This window comes from Actinia tenebrosa, unplaced genomic scaffold, assembly GCF_029948245.1.
Source record: "Actinia tenebrosa isolate PJP-AT-01 unplaced genomic scaffold, QUT_ActTen_1.0 PGA_scaffold15__27_contigs__length_11533743, whole genome shotgun sequence".
In the NCBI taxonomy this organism is placed as follows: Eukaryota; Metazoa; Cnidaria; class Anthozoa; order Actiniaria; family Actiniidae; genus Actinia; species Actinia tenebrosa.
In genome coordinates this window covers 4,351,923-4,370,487 of record NW_028292575.1, presented here as the reverse complement: position 1 = coordinate 4,370,487, position 18,565 = coordinate 4,351,923, and the positions used below count along the sequence as shown (strand labels likewise).

The 18,565-nt window shown below is 38.0% G+C and overlaps 1 protein-coding gene and 1 long non-coding RNA gene across 3 annotated transcripts in view; one reads left to right on the top strand and one right to left on the bottom strand.

The window, feature by feature from the left end:
- LOC116304034 (uncharacterized) overlaps window positions 1-18,565 on the bottom strand; it is a 20,036-nt gene extending 1,471 nt beyond the window's left edge. Inside the window, exons 1-10 of one of the 2 annotated variants that reach the window (XM_031713680.2) lie at window positions 18,352-18,565; window positions 7,741-8,308; window positions 6,395-6,646; window positions 6,013-6,033; window positions 5,885-5,920; window positions 5,313-5,351; window positions 1,752-1,826; window positions 1,525-1,596; window positions 350-1,276; window positions 205-261 (exon numbers count right to left, since the gene is read on the bottom strand). In XM_031713680.2, the coding sequence (XP_031569540.1) occupies window positions 205-261; window positions 350-1,276; window positions 1,525-1,596; window positions 1,752-1,826; window positions 5,313-5,351; window positions 5,885-5,920; window positions 6,013-6,033; window positions 6,395-6,646; window positions 7,741-8,308; window positions 18,352-18,357 (2,053 nt within the window). In that variant the 5' untranslated portion in view covers window positions 18,358-18,565. Of the gene's footprint in view, window positions 1-204; window positions 262-349; window positions 1,277-1,524; window positions 1,597-1,751; window positions 1,827-5,312; window positions 5,352-5,884; window positions 5,921-6,012; window positions 6,034-6,394; window positions 6,647-7,740; window positions 8,309-14,924; window positions 15,138-18,351 lie in introns of those variants that run through there. The other variant, XM_031713681.2, reaches the window with a different exon arrangement.
- On the top strand, window positions 7,398-9,808 carry LOC116304041 (uncharacterized). Its single transcript, XR_004198016.2, has 2 exons — window positions 7,398-7,546; window positions 7,686-9,808. It is a non-coding gene; the product is annotated as an uncharacterized LOC116304041 (long non-coding RNA).

The following is an 18,565-nucleotide window of genomic DNA, read 5'->3' as shown; positions in this document are numbered from 1 at the left end:
ATAGCCTACGACATGTAAAGGTGTGGGTTGTGTATGGTGTATGGTGTATCACTATGGTAACTGATCAAATCCGGCATAGTACCTCCGTGGGCCGTAAGGAAGCGCGCTATATAGTTATATCTGACATTATGACAGTGGGCTTATTCCGTGGAGGTTGCGTGCCTTAGTAAAACAATGTTTGAATGGATGACCGCAAATACGTACGTTTTCTTCTTCCAGGCTTCTTTACAGCAGATGGTGATTTTAATATATCTGTGCCATCTAAATAAAACAAGATTGTTAGCATTACTTTAAGGAACAGGGAGTCCTCATTTTCCCAATACAGAGACTACAGTTGATGGTATCTTACCTTCGCCAGGTTCTTCAGTACCAGAATCAGTAGAACTAGAGCTTGTTCGTCTCGTTCGTTCAGTAGCTGGAGACGAATATCCAGGTTGGTAGGGTGAGGTTGGTGAAAGCGGAGAGAGCGCACTGTCTTCATCACTTGATTTAGGAGATAAAGTCGTTGGGGTAAGGTTGTTGCCAGGAACAGTTCTGTTAACAGTTGGTTTAAATGGTTCTTTTTTCACTTCCAAGAAACCGTTCTTGTTGTCATGGTGACCATTTTTGTTTGCTTTGCTGTACTTAATCACGGGTATCGTTGTATCTTGATTCTTCATAACGCGAGTGACTTTTTGATGCGCAGTTTTGATATGTGGCATTTCATAGTCGCTAAGTCGTGATGGGATAACAGGGTCTCTTCGTGATAAACGAACTGCTGCCTCCTTTGATGAATGCGTACCATTCTGAACAATTGCCCTTTGTGCTCCAGCGTAATTCAATTCAGAGTTTTCTTGAGGGGCTGTAGTATCACTTCTGTCGCAGGTGTCGTGCGCAAATGCTCGTTTCTTGGCAGCGGTTTCGCTGGTTTCAAAATTAAAGTGGTTCTTATTTGGTGAGTGCCCTCTCTTCCTGATTGCCACTCCAGCATCCCTTTCTATTGGCTTCATTGGCGTGTCGGTATCACCGCGAGAGAACGTCTTGGTTGGGCTGATAGTCTGTTTATAATGAACGAACTTAACGGGTGCACCAGGGCTGTTGGGTGAAGGTATCAAAGGTGGTACAGGGGGGAGACCATCACGCACTGGAAACATGGTATGACGTGGCAAAAGAAGACCTGACGGTTGGAAGCTAGTTGGTGACCAGATACGTGAACCAGTAAACGAAGGAGACATTGGGCTGCAGATAGTCGTAAAACCATTGGTTACAGCTGATGGAGTAGACGCTGGGGGAGAGACTGAAGGAAACAAAGTATGTCAGGGATCTGTCATTATCTATCGCCTGGGGGATGCTAATCAAGGACCGCGGACCACCCTAAAAAGTGGGTGGCTTAGATTGGAATATGTAAAAGACTATAGTATGGGAAAAGGTAAAGTTGGGGGCTACAGCCCCCCCAAGTCTCCGCGGTCCCTGGTAATGAGTGGTTTGATATGGAAACTAGTGATCACTCTTATATCCTTTACATATGGAAACCTATAATCTTACCAGGAAGGCCTTTGAGATCCGCTTCTGCCTGCTGTGGACAGGTACAATCGTTGGATTGATTTTTGGGTTCATCTATAAACAGATAAGTACGATGTGTTGTAAGTCACATATTTTACCTACAAAGGCTGAAAGGTCATGTAATATGTGCCAGTACAATGGCGTGACAAACATAAGAAAAGGCGTCACGTATATCGTAAGAGTGTGACCAGGAAGTGAAAAGTGCTTACCAAATCTCGCATCCGATGAACTTGTGACGGAATTAGAGTCACCATTACTAGCAGACTCTTTGAGCGCCGCTGATTCTATGAGAAAAATGACAATCGTTTGATTATTATAGAAAAACGAGTAATGGAGACATGAATATATGATGTGCAAGAGTAAACATACGAACTACATATAAATATATTCAGATCAAGTTTTCATTCATTATAATTTATTCAGTTCCTACTTTATACTGGCCATTATATCCTAGCAATGTTCAATAAATCTTCTTGCGATTTATTCAAAGTAATACTTCATTGAACAACCTCGACTAGTACTTAGGGTCAAACATTTACTTCACAGTGATTAATCATCATGTCTAGATATTCGGTTTTAGTACTCATACTTTGTAAAGCTACACCAGTAAAACTACACTGTTTTTTTCACAGAATCATAATAGGCCTTTAGAATTCTAAACATTTGTGAATACATTAAAATACATCTAGCAAAAGAAAACAAGCTGAATCAGGCCCAGATAAATACATAGGTAGCTGATAGTATTGTGGCTATTTACTCAATTTGACATAACAGCATTAGCAGTACTGTCGCCTCTTTGATTTCGATTTCTATTTTAATGACAAGTAAAACACGTTGGTGCCGAGAGGTTAAAATGTGGAACAATCGAAAGACTACTGCTACACAAGGAAGTTATTGATCGCTAGACCGAATTAAAAACACTTTGAATGGAGCCATTGGTTAACTTTTTAACTGCTATCTCTACGATGTTGTTCGTGTGCCTTCCCAAGTACTCAACCTCAAATAGCTTTATCATTTCAACAGGAAATATATTCTCTTGTGGCTCTTTCTAAACGTTATCAGTTAGTAGACGTGTATTAGCTCGTGGTTCATTCAGAATTTATTCACAGTTAATGATCGTTTTGCAAGAAAAAGCTTATATGTAAATTTTGGTCAGGTGAATGCCGACTTGGTAAGCCATGGGTGCACGTACACGATGCACAGAGCTTCTTTGCAAAAGACCTTGTTGATTTCACCCTAAACACTAATAAATTTGCAGAAATTTAAATGGTATCTCAATAAAGCAATGTTTAAAAGTAAAAACTACTTGTTATTTCAAACAAATATTAATCTGATTTGCATCAGATATGTCACAGTCTTGACAGTAAACAAGAATTCACGAGTTTAATACAAAACCACAAACGTGAAATTCTCGATGCCACAGGTAAACACCGGTAAAAATACACGAAAATCATATGGGAATCATTTATGTGTAATTACGAAGAAAACAAGAAAATAAAGGAATGATTTTCATAACTGATTGAGCAATTTCAAGCAAGACATCTAAAAATAGCTTGGCTGCTTAGATGTTGTGGGGCGCTTTGCTGCTTCCTCAAGCAATTCATAGATTTCCAATACCGAAAAAAGAACTTTCGTACGACCTTCACTACTAGAAACATATCTTTTAAAAGATATCATGGTATTGACCATGTGATAACACTATCAAAGACTCTCTCTCGAAGACATCTCGGCCACACTACCACCAACAATACAGTAACTTTACACGGAAGCTAGAAGCATCTATCGTAAATCTGAGGGTGAGCTTGGCTCCACATAATTCTTCGTTTGTTTACAGCAAACAACCGACTCTGATGTATTCAATTCTAAGCAGAACAACTTTCATTCAAATTGTAATGAATTGTCTTGATAACTTAACAAAATAGAGCCGTTTTAGTGCAGTTTGTGCCAAGTTCCTTCACTGCCTTTCTCTTCCAACTACGGGTTATAACAGTTGTTCGAACGTTAATCTAGACTCGAACACGAATATTAGTACTTCAAGGATTATAAACTAAACTAGATATGCTTTACCTCTGCGTTGTTTCTTCTTCTTTTCCTTGCTAAATATACGTAAAGAGCAGTAATACGGCATTTCTTCTAAGTTACAAGCCAAACCTCTTCGGTCGAACACTTCGTGCAGAGAGCTAAGTAAACTGCCCCTGCATATCATAATATCTCGGCAAGAAAAACTAACTGCATACCGGGGTGGGCATAGGTTCAGTTTATTATGACCTTTATTATTACGTCTTATATTAAACAACTTAACATTAACCGACATTAATCATTCAATTTTTAATTCTTACTAGACTAGCTTTTTCGTTTTCATTTAAATACTTTTATAACATGAATTAAAGCCTATAAAGAATTTGCACATTTGCCCCCCCCCCCTAGAAAGATAATTTTTGCTCTTCAAATGAGATTCGATTGCAGTCGTCTGAATATTTGTTATAACTCGATATTTGCATTAAGACGCGGTTGAACGAACACAGAGTCTAAAGCTTCCTTCTTCCTTTGTCTCTCTTTATTCCCTCTTTTTATCGTTAATATCCGTATAAAAGACTCCTATTTGACGAACATACATGCGAGATATCACAAGCGAAAGTAGTTTTGTCGTGACGAGTATTGCAATTATACCCGGAAGTTAAACTGCACGTACTACACGTATCGCTCATATATCAGGCGGAAACAAGGGAATTTTGTATTTAAGACTACGTCAGCAGACAATTATCTGTAGTCTTGTTCTTCCATCACTGACATAGTTCCACAGCAAACAAATTAATATAAACATTAGAGATATAATTACGAGTGTTTTAGACCAAGATATAGAAAAAAAAGTTGAAAATCCAAAGCAGAAAGTCGTTGGAATAGTCGAGAATTTGATATGATAATTTCCACCCACGCGCAATGAATCAGTAGTAACGTAAGCGAAAGTCAAGGCCAAGATTAGCATGCCCATTTTGATTGGACGATGGCATGCACTAACTCGGATGTGGACAGTCTCTACAGGTGTTACAGTTAACTGTACTTCCTAAATAGCAACCCTTAGACAGGGATTTTACTAGAGACCGGAAAATCAGATACCATGCATGCAGAAAGGAAGTAGAACGATACTTTAAGAACATCGGTCACTATGGTGACATTAATGAAAAAGGAACATTTATAAGATATTGACTTCCTCTTGTAATCCACTTCCTTAGAATTGGCTAACAGCAAATACATCTTTTGATACGTTTACACGGTTTTATCAGGCTGTTTGTCTATACACAACCTTCAGTCTTATCATTGACAGATGGAGAGTTTGAATACATTATCAATATTTTAAAAGTAACTGTCTAGCGGGCTACGAGCCGACAACATAGAACTAGTAGAATCATGAGTTCAGTTGTACACAAGTTCTATCACAGAGTGCGACTCATACAGTGTTCTAAACATGTTTCTATCAAATACTAACACAAATACAATTGAATATCTGTAAAAAGGAGCTAAAGCTACTCTGACTTTACGCGAACTTTACTTTTTCGGAGATGGGCCGGCATGGCCGACTCCACTAGGTGGGGGGGGGGGGGGGGGGGGAATAAAGGGATTCCACTTCTTTATCCCGTAATACCCACGGTCGAATACCCACGGTCGGTCCCCACGCCCGCAGAGGTAATGCAGGCTGCAAACCACGTATATCCGCAGGTTCTTGATATATAACGTTATATCAATTGATTTGTGAGAGATATATAGTTTACCTTCTAATGTAGAAAAATGTGCTGGAGCTGACAACGTGTCTGAGGAAAAAAGTGACAACAAATCAGATAAATCCTCGGAAAACTACCAGAATGAAAATTACCATCCCCATCTATCAATCTGTCCCCCCTCCCCCACCCCCTTGAACCCGACACTGTATCGCCATCCTCATTAGCATCACCATCGCCATCCCCACCACTATCCCCACCACCATCACCACCACCATCCCCTTCCCCACGACCACCCCCATCCTCATTGATCTATACTATCTCGTACCCGACACTGAATCACCATCCTCATTGCCATCACCATCACCATCCCCACCACTATCGCCATCACTATCACCATCACCTTCCCCACAACCACCCCCAGTCCTCATTGATCTATACTATCTCGTACCCGACACTGAATCACCATCCCCATCACCATCACCCCACCACTATCGCCATCACTCTCACCATCACCTTCCCCACAACCACCTACATCCTCATTGATCTATACTATCTCGTACCCGACACTGAAACACCATCCCCATCACCATGATCTATTGATTCGTGTTAAAATCTCTACTTACTTTGCATTGCAAAACTTGAGGTATCTTGATAATAGCCTGGAATATACATGATATATAAAAGAACTAAGATAAGTCTGTGGCGAGTCATTATTGGTATTAAATATCAATATTAATGAACGCCAACTAACCTTCACGGAAGACAACGGGACCTATGAAAATAGAAAGAAAAAGAGCATAAGTAATCAAGAATATTTTTTTAATGTACTCCCCAGGACAGTGGGAGAGTAGTAACGTAATACTACGTCGTGACACTATTAAATATCAGTAACGCAATCACTTACGCAGTGCATACGCATGTTCTATAACACTAACGCACTAAATGTCTGACAACAAGTACTGCACTAGTCTCCTTCGCATCCGTTTTTAGTGTCGGTCGTCACGCAACGCGTTGCGTGACGAACAGCACTAAAACGGAAGCGAGGGAGACTAGTGCTGCAACTCACTGATCAAGGCATGTTTGTCACACAACACTAAGTTATTTCAGTAGATTCATTGCCGTGCATGACTTACTTGACCCACAGAGCCACCAGTTAATAATTTCATAAACAAGATCTCCATATTCAGATTTCTGTAGCAGTTCTTCTCTAGACAAAGCCACCAACTCAGATCCACAAAAGTCGAAGTCGTTCACATCAATATCAGGCGTTAGTTCATAAACCTGCCACACCCATTGAAGAAACCCATGAAGTTGGTGTTTAGTCCATTGTAAGGGAGATAAATACTGCCATTCTGCACTAGCCTGGCTTAGATCATCGGTAACACCTAAATTATAAATAATCGATACGATAATGCGTTACTGTATAGTAGCCTTCAGTCTGATTGACTAGTCCCGTTACCAGTGATTATATGTGTTTTTGATAAACGTTTAAATATTTGGGGTATCATGTAAAACAAATATGAGAACTGCGCTCCCTAGATCGCCAGTTTCAAAACTGACAAAACGTATACATACAGCTGAGCATAAAAGTAAAGAGTTTCTCTTGTCGAAAAAAGGGCTACTATCTTTCAACACTCATAGTATACTTATTTCCGGTTATTCATCATCTTTTTATTAAACTGATGCCGGGTTTTAGTCGATTTATGCTACTCCACTGCTGCGGTATTCTGATTTTATTCTAGCTTCTCAGCGTTTTTCTATTCTGTCCGTATCAAGATGTTCAGAAGCTAGAACAAGAATATTCCATGGATGGTTCTCACTCCAGTACGTATCATTAAGATATCCATATATATTACCTGTTACACTCACTCAGAATCAGTAACCATTACTCTCTTGGTCTGTTGTCCATCATGACTTTTTTTAGATTTTTGAAATTATAGCGGTTTTCCTGTTCTTCTTTCTGTATCATTTCCGTAGTTCCTTGTGTTTTCCGAATCGTTACAAAGTCGATGCACAGAGAAAGTCGAGCAAATTGTAAAAACAGGAAGAACATACCCCACATACCTGACACAACATGTGACCTTTACTGGATAATTATAGACCCGTCTAGACCCGTAGTCAACACAAAACCTCGAACAGTCACGTGACTTAGTTTTGCGGTTTTGGCGATCAATAATAGTTTTTTTCTTTACTGTGAGTTGCGTAATATCAAGGCAATACTCGAGAAACACAGTGAGCATTGACTCGTGGTTTTCACTCCGCATAAGTCGGTGTCATACGTTCTGGTGAGAATTTTAATATTTTTCTTCTTGAACAAAGCAGCTGTGTTCAGTTCTTTCGCTTTGCGCCTCAGTATCTATGGGGGTAGGGGTGAGTGGGCAGGTTTCTTTGTAGTCGCATTCACTGGCTCTTTTTGTTTCTCAGCGGAAAACCAATCGATTTGTCCGTATAAATAAAATCAGTGATCGGGGCAGCTTACCTGTGGGACCAAGAGCATCATAAGAGGCCAGTTCTGTTACATGTGATAACGAAAGTTCTTCTGGATTAGGTCCCCCTCCACCTGGGGTATCTGAAGAGTACCCGGACGAGATGCTAGAGTTGCTTGGCCAAGATCGAAGCTTGTTCGGAGGGTCTCCACCCCATTCGTCTTCTAATTGTAGATCTTTTTTGAACACATCATCGAAGTCCAGCACAGGCAAAAGTGGGTCACAATTCAATGGAGATTGATTGATTTCTTTTCGTGGTATAACATCATTCCCACTGGAGTAAGGGATCTCAGTTAAAAGATTCAAATTGTTGTTATTTTGATTTGTATTAGGAGAATGGTTATGCCCAGTCGCGGACAGATCTTGGTCAAATGGTGTAAACGCTGCAATGATTAGGGCTGCTATTTCGGCGTTCGCTACATCTTCGAAGGACTGTCTATCATCCAATGTCGAAGTAGCTCCAGTATTATCATCACTGATATCCAGTAGAGGTAACGTGCTACCAACATTTGGGCTTGTGTTAGGAACCACTGATAACATGTTGAACGGTGATGGAAACGACTGAAAAAACAGAATGGATGGTGAACAGTACACATATTGTATGTACCTAATGCCTGTGAGCGACTGATAAAGATCTATTACCTATTTAATGCAAGAATGCAAAAGTCGGAACTAAGATAAACTGGCAATGTTGGACATGTCAATATGGTCATAGAGTAGTACTATAACTAGCTATACCTAGCTGTAACTGAATCAGTTATTGACTAGCTAGACAGATTGGTTCTCATTTTAGTTACATCATCAACTTATTTGCATGTACAGTGATGACCATGTATCTATTAAAGTCGGTCGGTCGGTCAACTCGCTCTATCAAACTACAATCTGTTTTGGTTCATATTCACTGGCTACTTTCTAACTTCATTTCGAACCCAAGCTACTCATTTTTCTGCATTTTCCACATGACCAAGTTTGAGTTAAAACAAAATCCACTGAATAAAGCCAGGCAATAATCAGTATCCATCCACTGCAGCGAAACGAACCTATAGATTTGAAGTTGGCAAGAATCATAGCTAGACCAGCCATTATATGCTTTGACACAAAAGATCTGCCATGGAAAGCCAGCCGGCAACAAGTGAAGTGCGGGACACAGTACTTGAAAACTAAACCAGTGCCAGTCAGTTTACTTGATCTGCTATATTCAGTGTTCACTGATGTCTTAGTCTGTAAGTCAGTAGAGCCAATAATCAGCTAATCTTGTACACCAGTCCAAAACGGGGTTGTTTTGTAGACGCTTTTCCTCCCATGATGAGGTCTATTCACTACTTGGTATAAATGTCATGTTATGAATCATCGGTTTAGTTCAAACCATGCATCACTCAAACTTGCAGGAAAAGGAGTCTCATTTCCAATGTAGATGTAACATTTGGATCAATAGTTGTTGAGTCATTATAAAGTTAACACAAAAAAGTGCGTCTAGATGAACTCATTTTGGTCCGCAGTCGCCGCGTCATTGTAGTTTGGTTGGTCGCGGACGACAGAGAAACGGTACAACTATAGTAGCGTAGAAAAGTTTGCCAAAACAAGATAATTCAGAATTAAGAGTGGCTGTCCGTAACGGTCGAGAATGGCGGGACAGCGAAGGAATTTTCAAATTTCTCATATTTTGTCAGAAGACAACCTTTGGTAAGCTCTTTTAAAAAATCCAGTTTAAAACTTCGAGCGCTTTTTTATTTTGGCGAATTTTACGAAAATCTAAAACTCGACTTCCGGTTCGCTCTGGACCGGTGTGAACAGCCCAAAATATTACCCATATTTAAGAAGGCCTCACTCGTTCAAAAATACTCCTATCGATCTGATACTTTTTCAACATTTTAACTAACTATCAGACTCCAAAAGGGATAAATAATATTTTTGGGAAAATGTTTTTTTCTCGCTTTTTGGGATTTTTTTTCGATGGCATTTCAAGCAGCTACGACGCGAAGCAAATTTTAGCCTAAGTTGAATGCCCTAAATCATCACCTGGTATATATTTTATTTTCACTAAAACTATATGATCTGAAAGCTTGTTTATTGTAATTCTTTTCCTGAAAGTATCAGCTTTGGAACGCAAATACGTCCTCGCGATTAATCGACTCTTCTATGTAGCATACGGCGGTCTAATTTCGGATTCAGAATCAAAGCGCCTGCTTTATAAATACTCAAAAACTTTCTTGGATCACCCAGAATGAACATTTTAATCGTAAACAACATTAGTTTGATGACTGTAAACTATACTCCAGCTATATATTATTGACTTATTCTTTTGTACTGGAATGTTTTAGAGAGTAAGGACTTAAGCGTACGAATTCTAAGTTAGAAAAAAAACCTTTAGACCCCATCAAACGCAGGGTTTTTTTATTTTTCTCTTTTCTTTGTTTTTGTTGAATATACTTGCTCAAAATCCTCCCAAATTTCAATTAGTTCCACGTTATTCGTAGAAAAAACAAACTCATTTTCGTACTTTCTCAAAATTAATGGAATAAGTTAGAGGACATTATGATTGAATAAACAAACTGAATTAGTTGAGAAGCGTGGCACGTGAACGTCGATCACTTGTACCTTTCTTGAATTATATGAACTAAACAAACAACCTTTATGTTTTGTATTTTTTGTCTTTATCTCTTGTCAAAATTAATAATAACTAGTGACTAAAGTGCGTGCAGTTGCTTTCGTACTATTTCATTTAAGCCCCTTTCCCGATAACGTCACACATTTGATCCGCATCAACACTGCCTACTCTGCTTTTTTTCCCTTCTCTTTTGTTGCTGTTTTTGCTTGTTTTTATATGGGGTTTCAGAATTGATTGATTTAACTTGATTCTAAATGAAAAAGCCAAAAATCGTCCTTGTTTCATTAAGAGAAGTCAGTGGCTAACAAACCTGTTTCCTTTCCTATTCATTCGCCTAAAATAAACTGTTTGACAGGAACAACAAGTATCTTTTTACCAATAATAATAACATATTATATATATATATATATATATATATATATATATATATATATATATATATATACAGCCATTTGCAAAAACTATGGCCGCTTCCAATACATATACGAGTATATCGAAAGCATATCAAGTATTATGGGATATCTTCCACTATATATTTTTCAAGTTGTCTATCATTAGGGCTTTCTGGAAAAAAATATCAAGAATGATATCCCGCCCTGTCTGATATACTTTCGATATAGTTGTATTTATATTTGAAACGGCCATAATTTTTGCAAATGGCTGTATATATATATATATATATATAACAAAGTATGTAATGTGGTCTATACTGGTGAAACAGTGCTCGATGCGTAGGGATGCAGAGCAACAGATATATAGTAAAGATTGGATTAAAGACGAGACATGTTCACTGTAACTCCGAGTTTCGTGCTTACGCACTCATCAGACAGACGTTTTTTTCAGAATGAGTGGCCGTGTTGTATCCGATATACAAACACGAGGCGTAGCCGAGTGATTGTATATCGAATACAACACGGCCACTCATACTGTAGATTGCTTATCAAACGTCTAGGTTAGTTCCTTTGTGTTTCACTAAAATTTTCAAAATTGAAGTGAATCTGGCCAAGAAAATCCAAGTTTAAGTTTATGCAAATGAAGACGAATCTATATCAGATATAAAACCTCCTTCATGGTCGTGATTTCTATTGTGTTTTCCTCATGAATTATTTATGAGTTTGATTTAAAAAAAAAATATATATATATATATATATATATCAAATTATGCTTTACAACATTAATGTTTATAGCCAAGATTCAGGTAATAGCTGCTCAGTAGGCAAGCTAATCGTCGAGCTGAGCAGCCGGTTTTTTTTTTCTTTTTCTTATTCTTTTTTTTAACATTTTGACAGGAACAATTGTATGGTTTCTATCAATTACAGCCGCAATAGTAAACTACATTCTTAATTAAATGAAGGTATGGTGCTCTGGCGGCGGCTGCGTGCGAGTGCGAAGATTCTCTGTTCTTGAAAAGCATTTTTCTCTTGAGAGATGGTCGAAATCTCTTGAGAAACAATCGCTATTTGATCTTGCTAAGGCCGTCAAATACAAAGCTTGGAAGAGGGGGTTGGGGTTTCTACCGACCCTAAAATTCTCGTCTAGTAATATGAGGACCTCGGATTTATCTGCTGAAGAGGCTGGGCTCTCAAAGAAAATAAAAAGTCTGACCGCTTTATCAAAAAACAGAGAACCTACTTGGTCAACAAGCTCAACATTGAGTAAACCTTAGGAAGAAAGTTAAACCCAGAATTTGTAGAAAAGGTCATGAGACGTGCTCGAGGTCCCGACGGCTTGCGTCTTTTCAAGTACTCGGCCAGACCGTCCCTGAAGACCTTGCTATCTCCCCAAACGCAATAGAGGAAGATGATAATTTTCCCAGTACAATACTGTAGAAGCAGCTATCTCGACTTTCCAACCAGGGCCGTAACCAGAACTTTTACAGGGAGGGTGCACATCGAATAAAAAAATCGGCGGACCTTAAGCTTTTATGTGGGGGTGCACGTGCACCCTGTGCCCCCCCTGGTTACGGCCCTGCCAACTACAGCACCCTGTCACTTACGACCAATACGATATATGTTCCAATGGTGAAAAATGACAGACTTAAAAACTCTCTAGGTAACAATGCTGCAGATTTTCTGTGAGGCTCTAGAGTTACATGTTCCTGTTCCCCTAAAAGAGCAAAGCACCAAATACCTTGAATGTAGTTTACGATTGCGGCCGTAATTGATAGAAACCATACAATTGTTCCTGTCAAACAGTTCATTCTAGACGAATGAATAAGAAAGGAAACAGGTTTGTTAGCCACTGACTTCTCTTAAAACAAGGACGATTTATAAAAAACAGAGTAGGCAGTGTTGATGCGAATCAAATGTGTGACGTTATCGGGAAAGGGGCTTAAATGAAATAGTACGAAAGCAACTGCACGCACTTTAGTCACTAGTTATTATTAATTTTGACAAGAGATAAAGACAAAAAATACAAACCATAAAGGTTGTTTGTTTAGTTCATATAATTCAAGAAAGGTACAAGTGATCGACGTTCACGTGCCACGCTTCTCAACTAATTCAGTTTGTTTATTCAATCATAGTGTCCTCTAACTTATTCCATTAATTTTGAGAAAGTACAAAAATGAGTTTGTTTTTTCTACGAATAACGTGGAACTAATTGAAATTTGGGAGGATTTTGAGCAAGTATATTCAACAAAAACAAAGAAAAGAGAAAAATAAAAAAACCCTGCGTTTGATGGGGTCTAAAGGTTTTTTTTCTAACTTAGAATTCGTACGCTTAAGTCCTTACTCTCTAAAATATTCCAGTACAAAAGTATAAGTCAATAATATATAGCTGGAGTATAGTTTACAGTCATCAAACTAATGTTGTTTATGATTAAAATGTTCATTCTGGGTGATCCAAGAAAGTTTTTGAATATTTATAAAGCAGGCGCTTTGATTCTGAATCCGAAATTAGACCGCCGTATGCTACATAGAAGAGTCGATTAATCGCGAGGAAGTATTTGCGTTCCAAGGCTAATACTTTCAGGAAAAGAAGTACAATAAACAAGCTTTCAGATCATATAGTATTAGTGAAAATAAAATATATACCAGGTGATAATTTAGGGCATTCAACTTAGGCTAAAATTTGCTTCGCGTCGTAGCTGCTTGAAATGCCATCGAAAAAAAATCCCAAAAAGCGAGAACAAAATATTTTCCCAAAAATATTATTTATCCCTTTTGGAGTCTGATAGTTAGTTAAAATGTTGAAAAAGTATCAGATCGATAGGAGTATTTTTGAACGAGTGAGGCCTTCTTAAATATGGGTAATATTTTGGGCTGTTCACACCGGTCCAGAGCAAACCGGAAGTCGAGTTTTAGATTTTCGTAAAATTCGCCAAAATAAAAAAGCGCTTGAAGTTTTAAACTGGATTTTTTAAAAGAGCTTACCAAAGGGTGTCTTCTGACAAAATATGAGAAATTTGAAAATTCCTTCGCTGTCCCGCCATTCTCGACCGTTACGGACAGCCACTCTTAAATACTCTATATGGTCTGCGAAAAAAATCTCAGACATCCTACGAGAATCAAGGATAACCATCGAAAGGGAAAGTTTCTCTCGTAATGCTATAAACGATTCATGTGTAAATAGGCAAAAACAACGGCTAAAGTCATGCACTTTGAAGAGCCTTCCCGACTCACACTGCGGGAGTAACAAACACTTGGCTATCACAAAACAAAAACCTTTACTGCGCCTTGACTACCATGAATAAAATACTTAGATAAGTCACTCCTTACTTAATACAAGTCTTTTTCCACAATTGTTTCTGCGGCAATAATCCGTTAAAACCTCATATCAGTTCGTGTAGGTAACGACCTAATCAATAATGCCGACCAAATCCCGATAAAATAGTAATATAATTAAAGAAGCAATATTTAAGAGAATAATACGTCTTTTACTGGTCAAACAACGTGCAGCCTGAGCATCTATTTCGGAACAGGGTGCCTGATGAAGGATCGACTGCAGTCCGCCGCACACTAGCTTGTGGGTAACCATGGTGGGCATACCCATCACTGCGGACCACTTGATCTATCTAGTTCAGTAAAGACGGCTTCGTTAAATCTATAAATATATGTATATATTATGGAAGATACAGCGACCTTTTCAGCTGTCTGAGATTATGCAGCCTGCATCAGGGATGAATAATAATGCATTTATTTATCATTTGCAGACAAAAGGTTTTGGAACATTACTATGTACAATTCAAGTCTGTACACAGTTCTGTCCGCCTCATCAGTACTGAATAAGGCACTGGTTGCAATATCGAATAGATTTCATTTCGATCAGTGATGCATACAAATAGATATCTTGATCCTATGGTGTAAGTCTAGGACAGTATTTAACCTATTCATTCTGCGACCCTCGACGCTCAATTCCAAAACCGACTTACGAATAATTCTGAATACTTGTTCGAGCCTTTCTTATTTCCTCTTCATTACTTTTTTACATCGAATTTCCTTGGAGCAATTTTGCATTTTAAACATGGAAATACAAACTAATATTTATTTTAATATTCTGGTTTTTCTACTGGGCATATAGTGCAGTGATATATAGTGAAGTTATTCGAGTATAGGTTTAGCATTGTACCTTGAATACAGCCTGCAATCTGTCCCTGATATTATATATTCCTTCAGCTTTGCAGCAAGTCTAGTAGAGGTTTTTATCCTTTCTAGTTTTTCTGTAGAAAGTAGACTTTAATATGCTTCCAAACAATGGGTTCGAATGCAGGGCTTTTCCCATAACTAGACTCTGATTGGTCGAGGTCACCGTAGAAAAGAATCGAGAGCAAACCTTCCATAACATTTCTATTGTTAAGGGGGAGGAGCTTCGAATCTATGATTGACAGTCACTTCCTGCGTTTCTGGAAATCCAAAAGAACGGTTAAAACTTGACCTCGAGTCAGCATCTCAATGAACTTAAATATTTTATACGTATTTTACTTAAAGTGTATATGACACGAAAACATTCCATCATTTAAAATGTATAGTTTGTTAGTAATAATAAATATATCGTAACAAAATTTGTTTCAAAAGCTTATTTCTTGAGATATTTGGGAAAGTTAATCCCAATTTGTGACGTCATTTTGTTGACACGTACTCTAGATTCAGTAGTAATGTACTAAATATAAATTGTAATTCATATAAATTAACAACAAAAGACATATTTTAGTCAGCTTCATTTGATAGCTTACGTAGTACTCTTCCAATGTTGGGAAATTGAAAAGTGTACTACTTGAAATTAAGATTCTATATTCAAACATATTTCGTGTATTTGCAACTAAATCTGGAGACTTGTAAACAAAATGACGTCACAACTCGTGCTAAATTTTCTTGAATTTCTAGAGAAATGCGTTTTTGGAACAAATTTAACCGTGATATTCTTATTAATGCCAATAAACTACACATTCTTAACATTAAAATTTTTTCGTGTCATATACACTTTAATAAAGTTTCGTATTCCTTGCAATAAACTTTCAAAATATATTCATTAGATTACATTTTGTTGAAGTAGAGTTAACTTCAAAATGAGCTTAGAAATAAATACCCCTCTAATATAAGTACTGAATATTAAATTAAGCTACTTGAATCATTTTAAGCAAACTATTGCCAAAAAGGGTTCACTGAGTACATTAGTTGTTAATGTTATGTTAGCTTGGTATGTACATGCATTGTTTCTCATCAGGGCTACATTAGGGTTATCCTCACTGTTGTCATACTGAGTCACGAACCCTCTGTCACAAACAGGTACATGCTGTGCTTTACAAGCTAAGCATTCAATTAGGATAGGAGTGCGCAGTAACCCAGTTGTAAAATTGATCTAAAACTACTTAGTCCTTCGTAAATAAGCAGCAATTGAGTATCACTGATAAATACAATGCGTCTGGATGAGTAAGAGTAATAAATAAAATGTCAACGAACTGATGCATCTGAAGTCCTCCCGAGAAAAGACTTACTCTAAGTGATGATTAAGTTGCATGAATGTTTTAACCAATTATACGCAGTAAGGTTTATTATTGAATGAATTATTTTCATTGTTCCATTGAAAAACTATAGAATTTAATAAGAAACTTAGCCAACTTCCATCAAAGGTTCTAACCAACTGCGCCGCAATGCCACCGGATTATCTCAAGTGTTGAAGGCCGTCACTATATAAACACATGATGCGGTGCAAGATCTTGATATCTCCCTCAACTCGGCCACAGCTGAAGATAGAACAAACACCACTGCTCCAGAACTGTTCAAACACTAGTTAGTAGTAATATATCTGTAAACTGGTTTGGTACAAGAAAATAGATCGCTTCAGTACTCCCGTGCCGACAACCGCCACAGAATGTCATCGTATACTCTCGTCAACAGGCGTTTGATCTTCTGTTGTAAAACTTCATTGCATCTCATATAGAACCATCTATAACCAATTTTCACACTTTACAAAACGGTGTGGTATCATACAGCTAGCTCCTTCAGTTCGTTACGTATATCATCATTAACCCGCTCCAATCTCCTATCTGTACTCTCCGCTAGTGTTTTAGACATACCCGCTCTATCAAGACCATCTTACACTGAGGCATTACAAAGAAGCTATCTACTGAACGACCAGTTGAGTTTAAAATTAGTAAAGAATCAAAAATTACTAAGCAAATCAACAGTTAATAATTTAAATTACATTTCAGAGGTTAAGTTGTTGTCATTAACTAAATGAACAGTGATTCCTTTAGTTTTTATAGCCGCTTAGTTTCATGCAGCCATGACCTGTCATTTTTCTGGCAGTCTTCTCTTAGATAATACTCCATGATTGCGCTACAGTGCTCAGTCGATAGTCTGTTCTGTCCAAAGGTAATAATTGCTAAGCCATCAAAACAGGTTATTGAGATGAATTTACGTCAAATGAATCAGTAACTTGCTTATAGAAATGAAGAAGGCAACATTATTATATATAGTTTTGTTGTCACAATGTAATCATAATGGCTTGAGCTAAAAAGATTGGGAAGTGATGAAGGATGGTAGAATGAGTTAAATTTAAGAAGCTACATAATAATTGCAAGAAAAACACCATTTCCCCTTCATTTTATTAAGAGTTTAATTTCACTGTATAAGATATGCAAAGTAACGAGAATCGACGCGGCCATCTTGTTCAATATTACCCGGCGCTCCAGCCAGTAGTGCGACATGGCTTACACTACGATACACTGACACATTACAACAAGGTAAGGAAGCGCAGCCATATATCTTTCTCCTCCAAAAGAGTTTTAGAGATTTTTGAGATAACTTTCGCATTTGTTTATTTCATACATACAATAAACTAGATTCATGGTTGGTGCACGGAAGTGATGGTGTGCGTACTTCTGGATTGGTATCCTTTCACTAGTGTTCGTTGGGCGCCTGATCGAGATCATATATGACTGATAGAAACACAGGCTATGGCTAGCCCTTACTCTTTCATTGCCCAAGCTGGTCAGTGCTGCAATCTCTTTTCGTTTAATGCGAAGTGAAAAGTTTGATCAAAAAAACATCTTCATTGTTTAAAGTTTTCTCGAGTTTGGATACAAAAGACACTGACCATTCAGTGTGTTGATGCTTGTTTCAAAAGACCTTAGTCACTTGTTTTACTATACCTTAAGATTATTATTTTGAATTTTCAGTCTAAAAAGGATTCAAATACATGGAGCTCGATCCATGCCTTTCTACATGACGAATTAATGAAAAATGTGAAATACAAAGAACGACGACAGATGTTCCACCGACTAATGTTCGTACTTATGCGGCTCATAAACGTTCGTCTCTATCTGGAAGAATACATGCATATCGATATAGTTTAATTTATTTAAGACCAGTATCAAATGGAACAAACAAAAACTGACTGACGCACTCGTAGAGCACACATCGGTATTCTGCTTTGCTGCTTGTTTGGTTGCGTCTTGCTTCCCTAAGTTGTAAACTAAAAGGCCAAGAGGTACGTACTACAGCCTGTAATGTTTTGCTGCGCAATTATCACAGTCTGTATTTTTTCCACCTACCTCCATTAATTCATCTGTCTGATCAACTTCTCACTGATGAAAGTTATAGCCATTTCATGCAGTTCAATGGTTAGTAAACAAAGATCTATGCGGATCCAATGCCAATATTAGTTAGCGCTTTCTGTTGAAGTGCCATTTCGTAAATGCAGCCGGGGTAGACCGCAACAGCAGTGGCTTTCATATTCAGCCTGAAGTGATCCATGGGATACCGGTA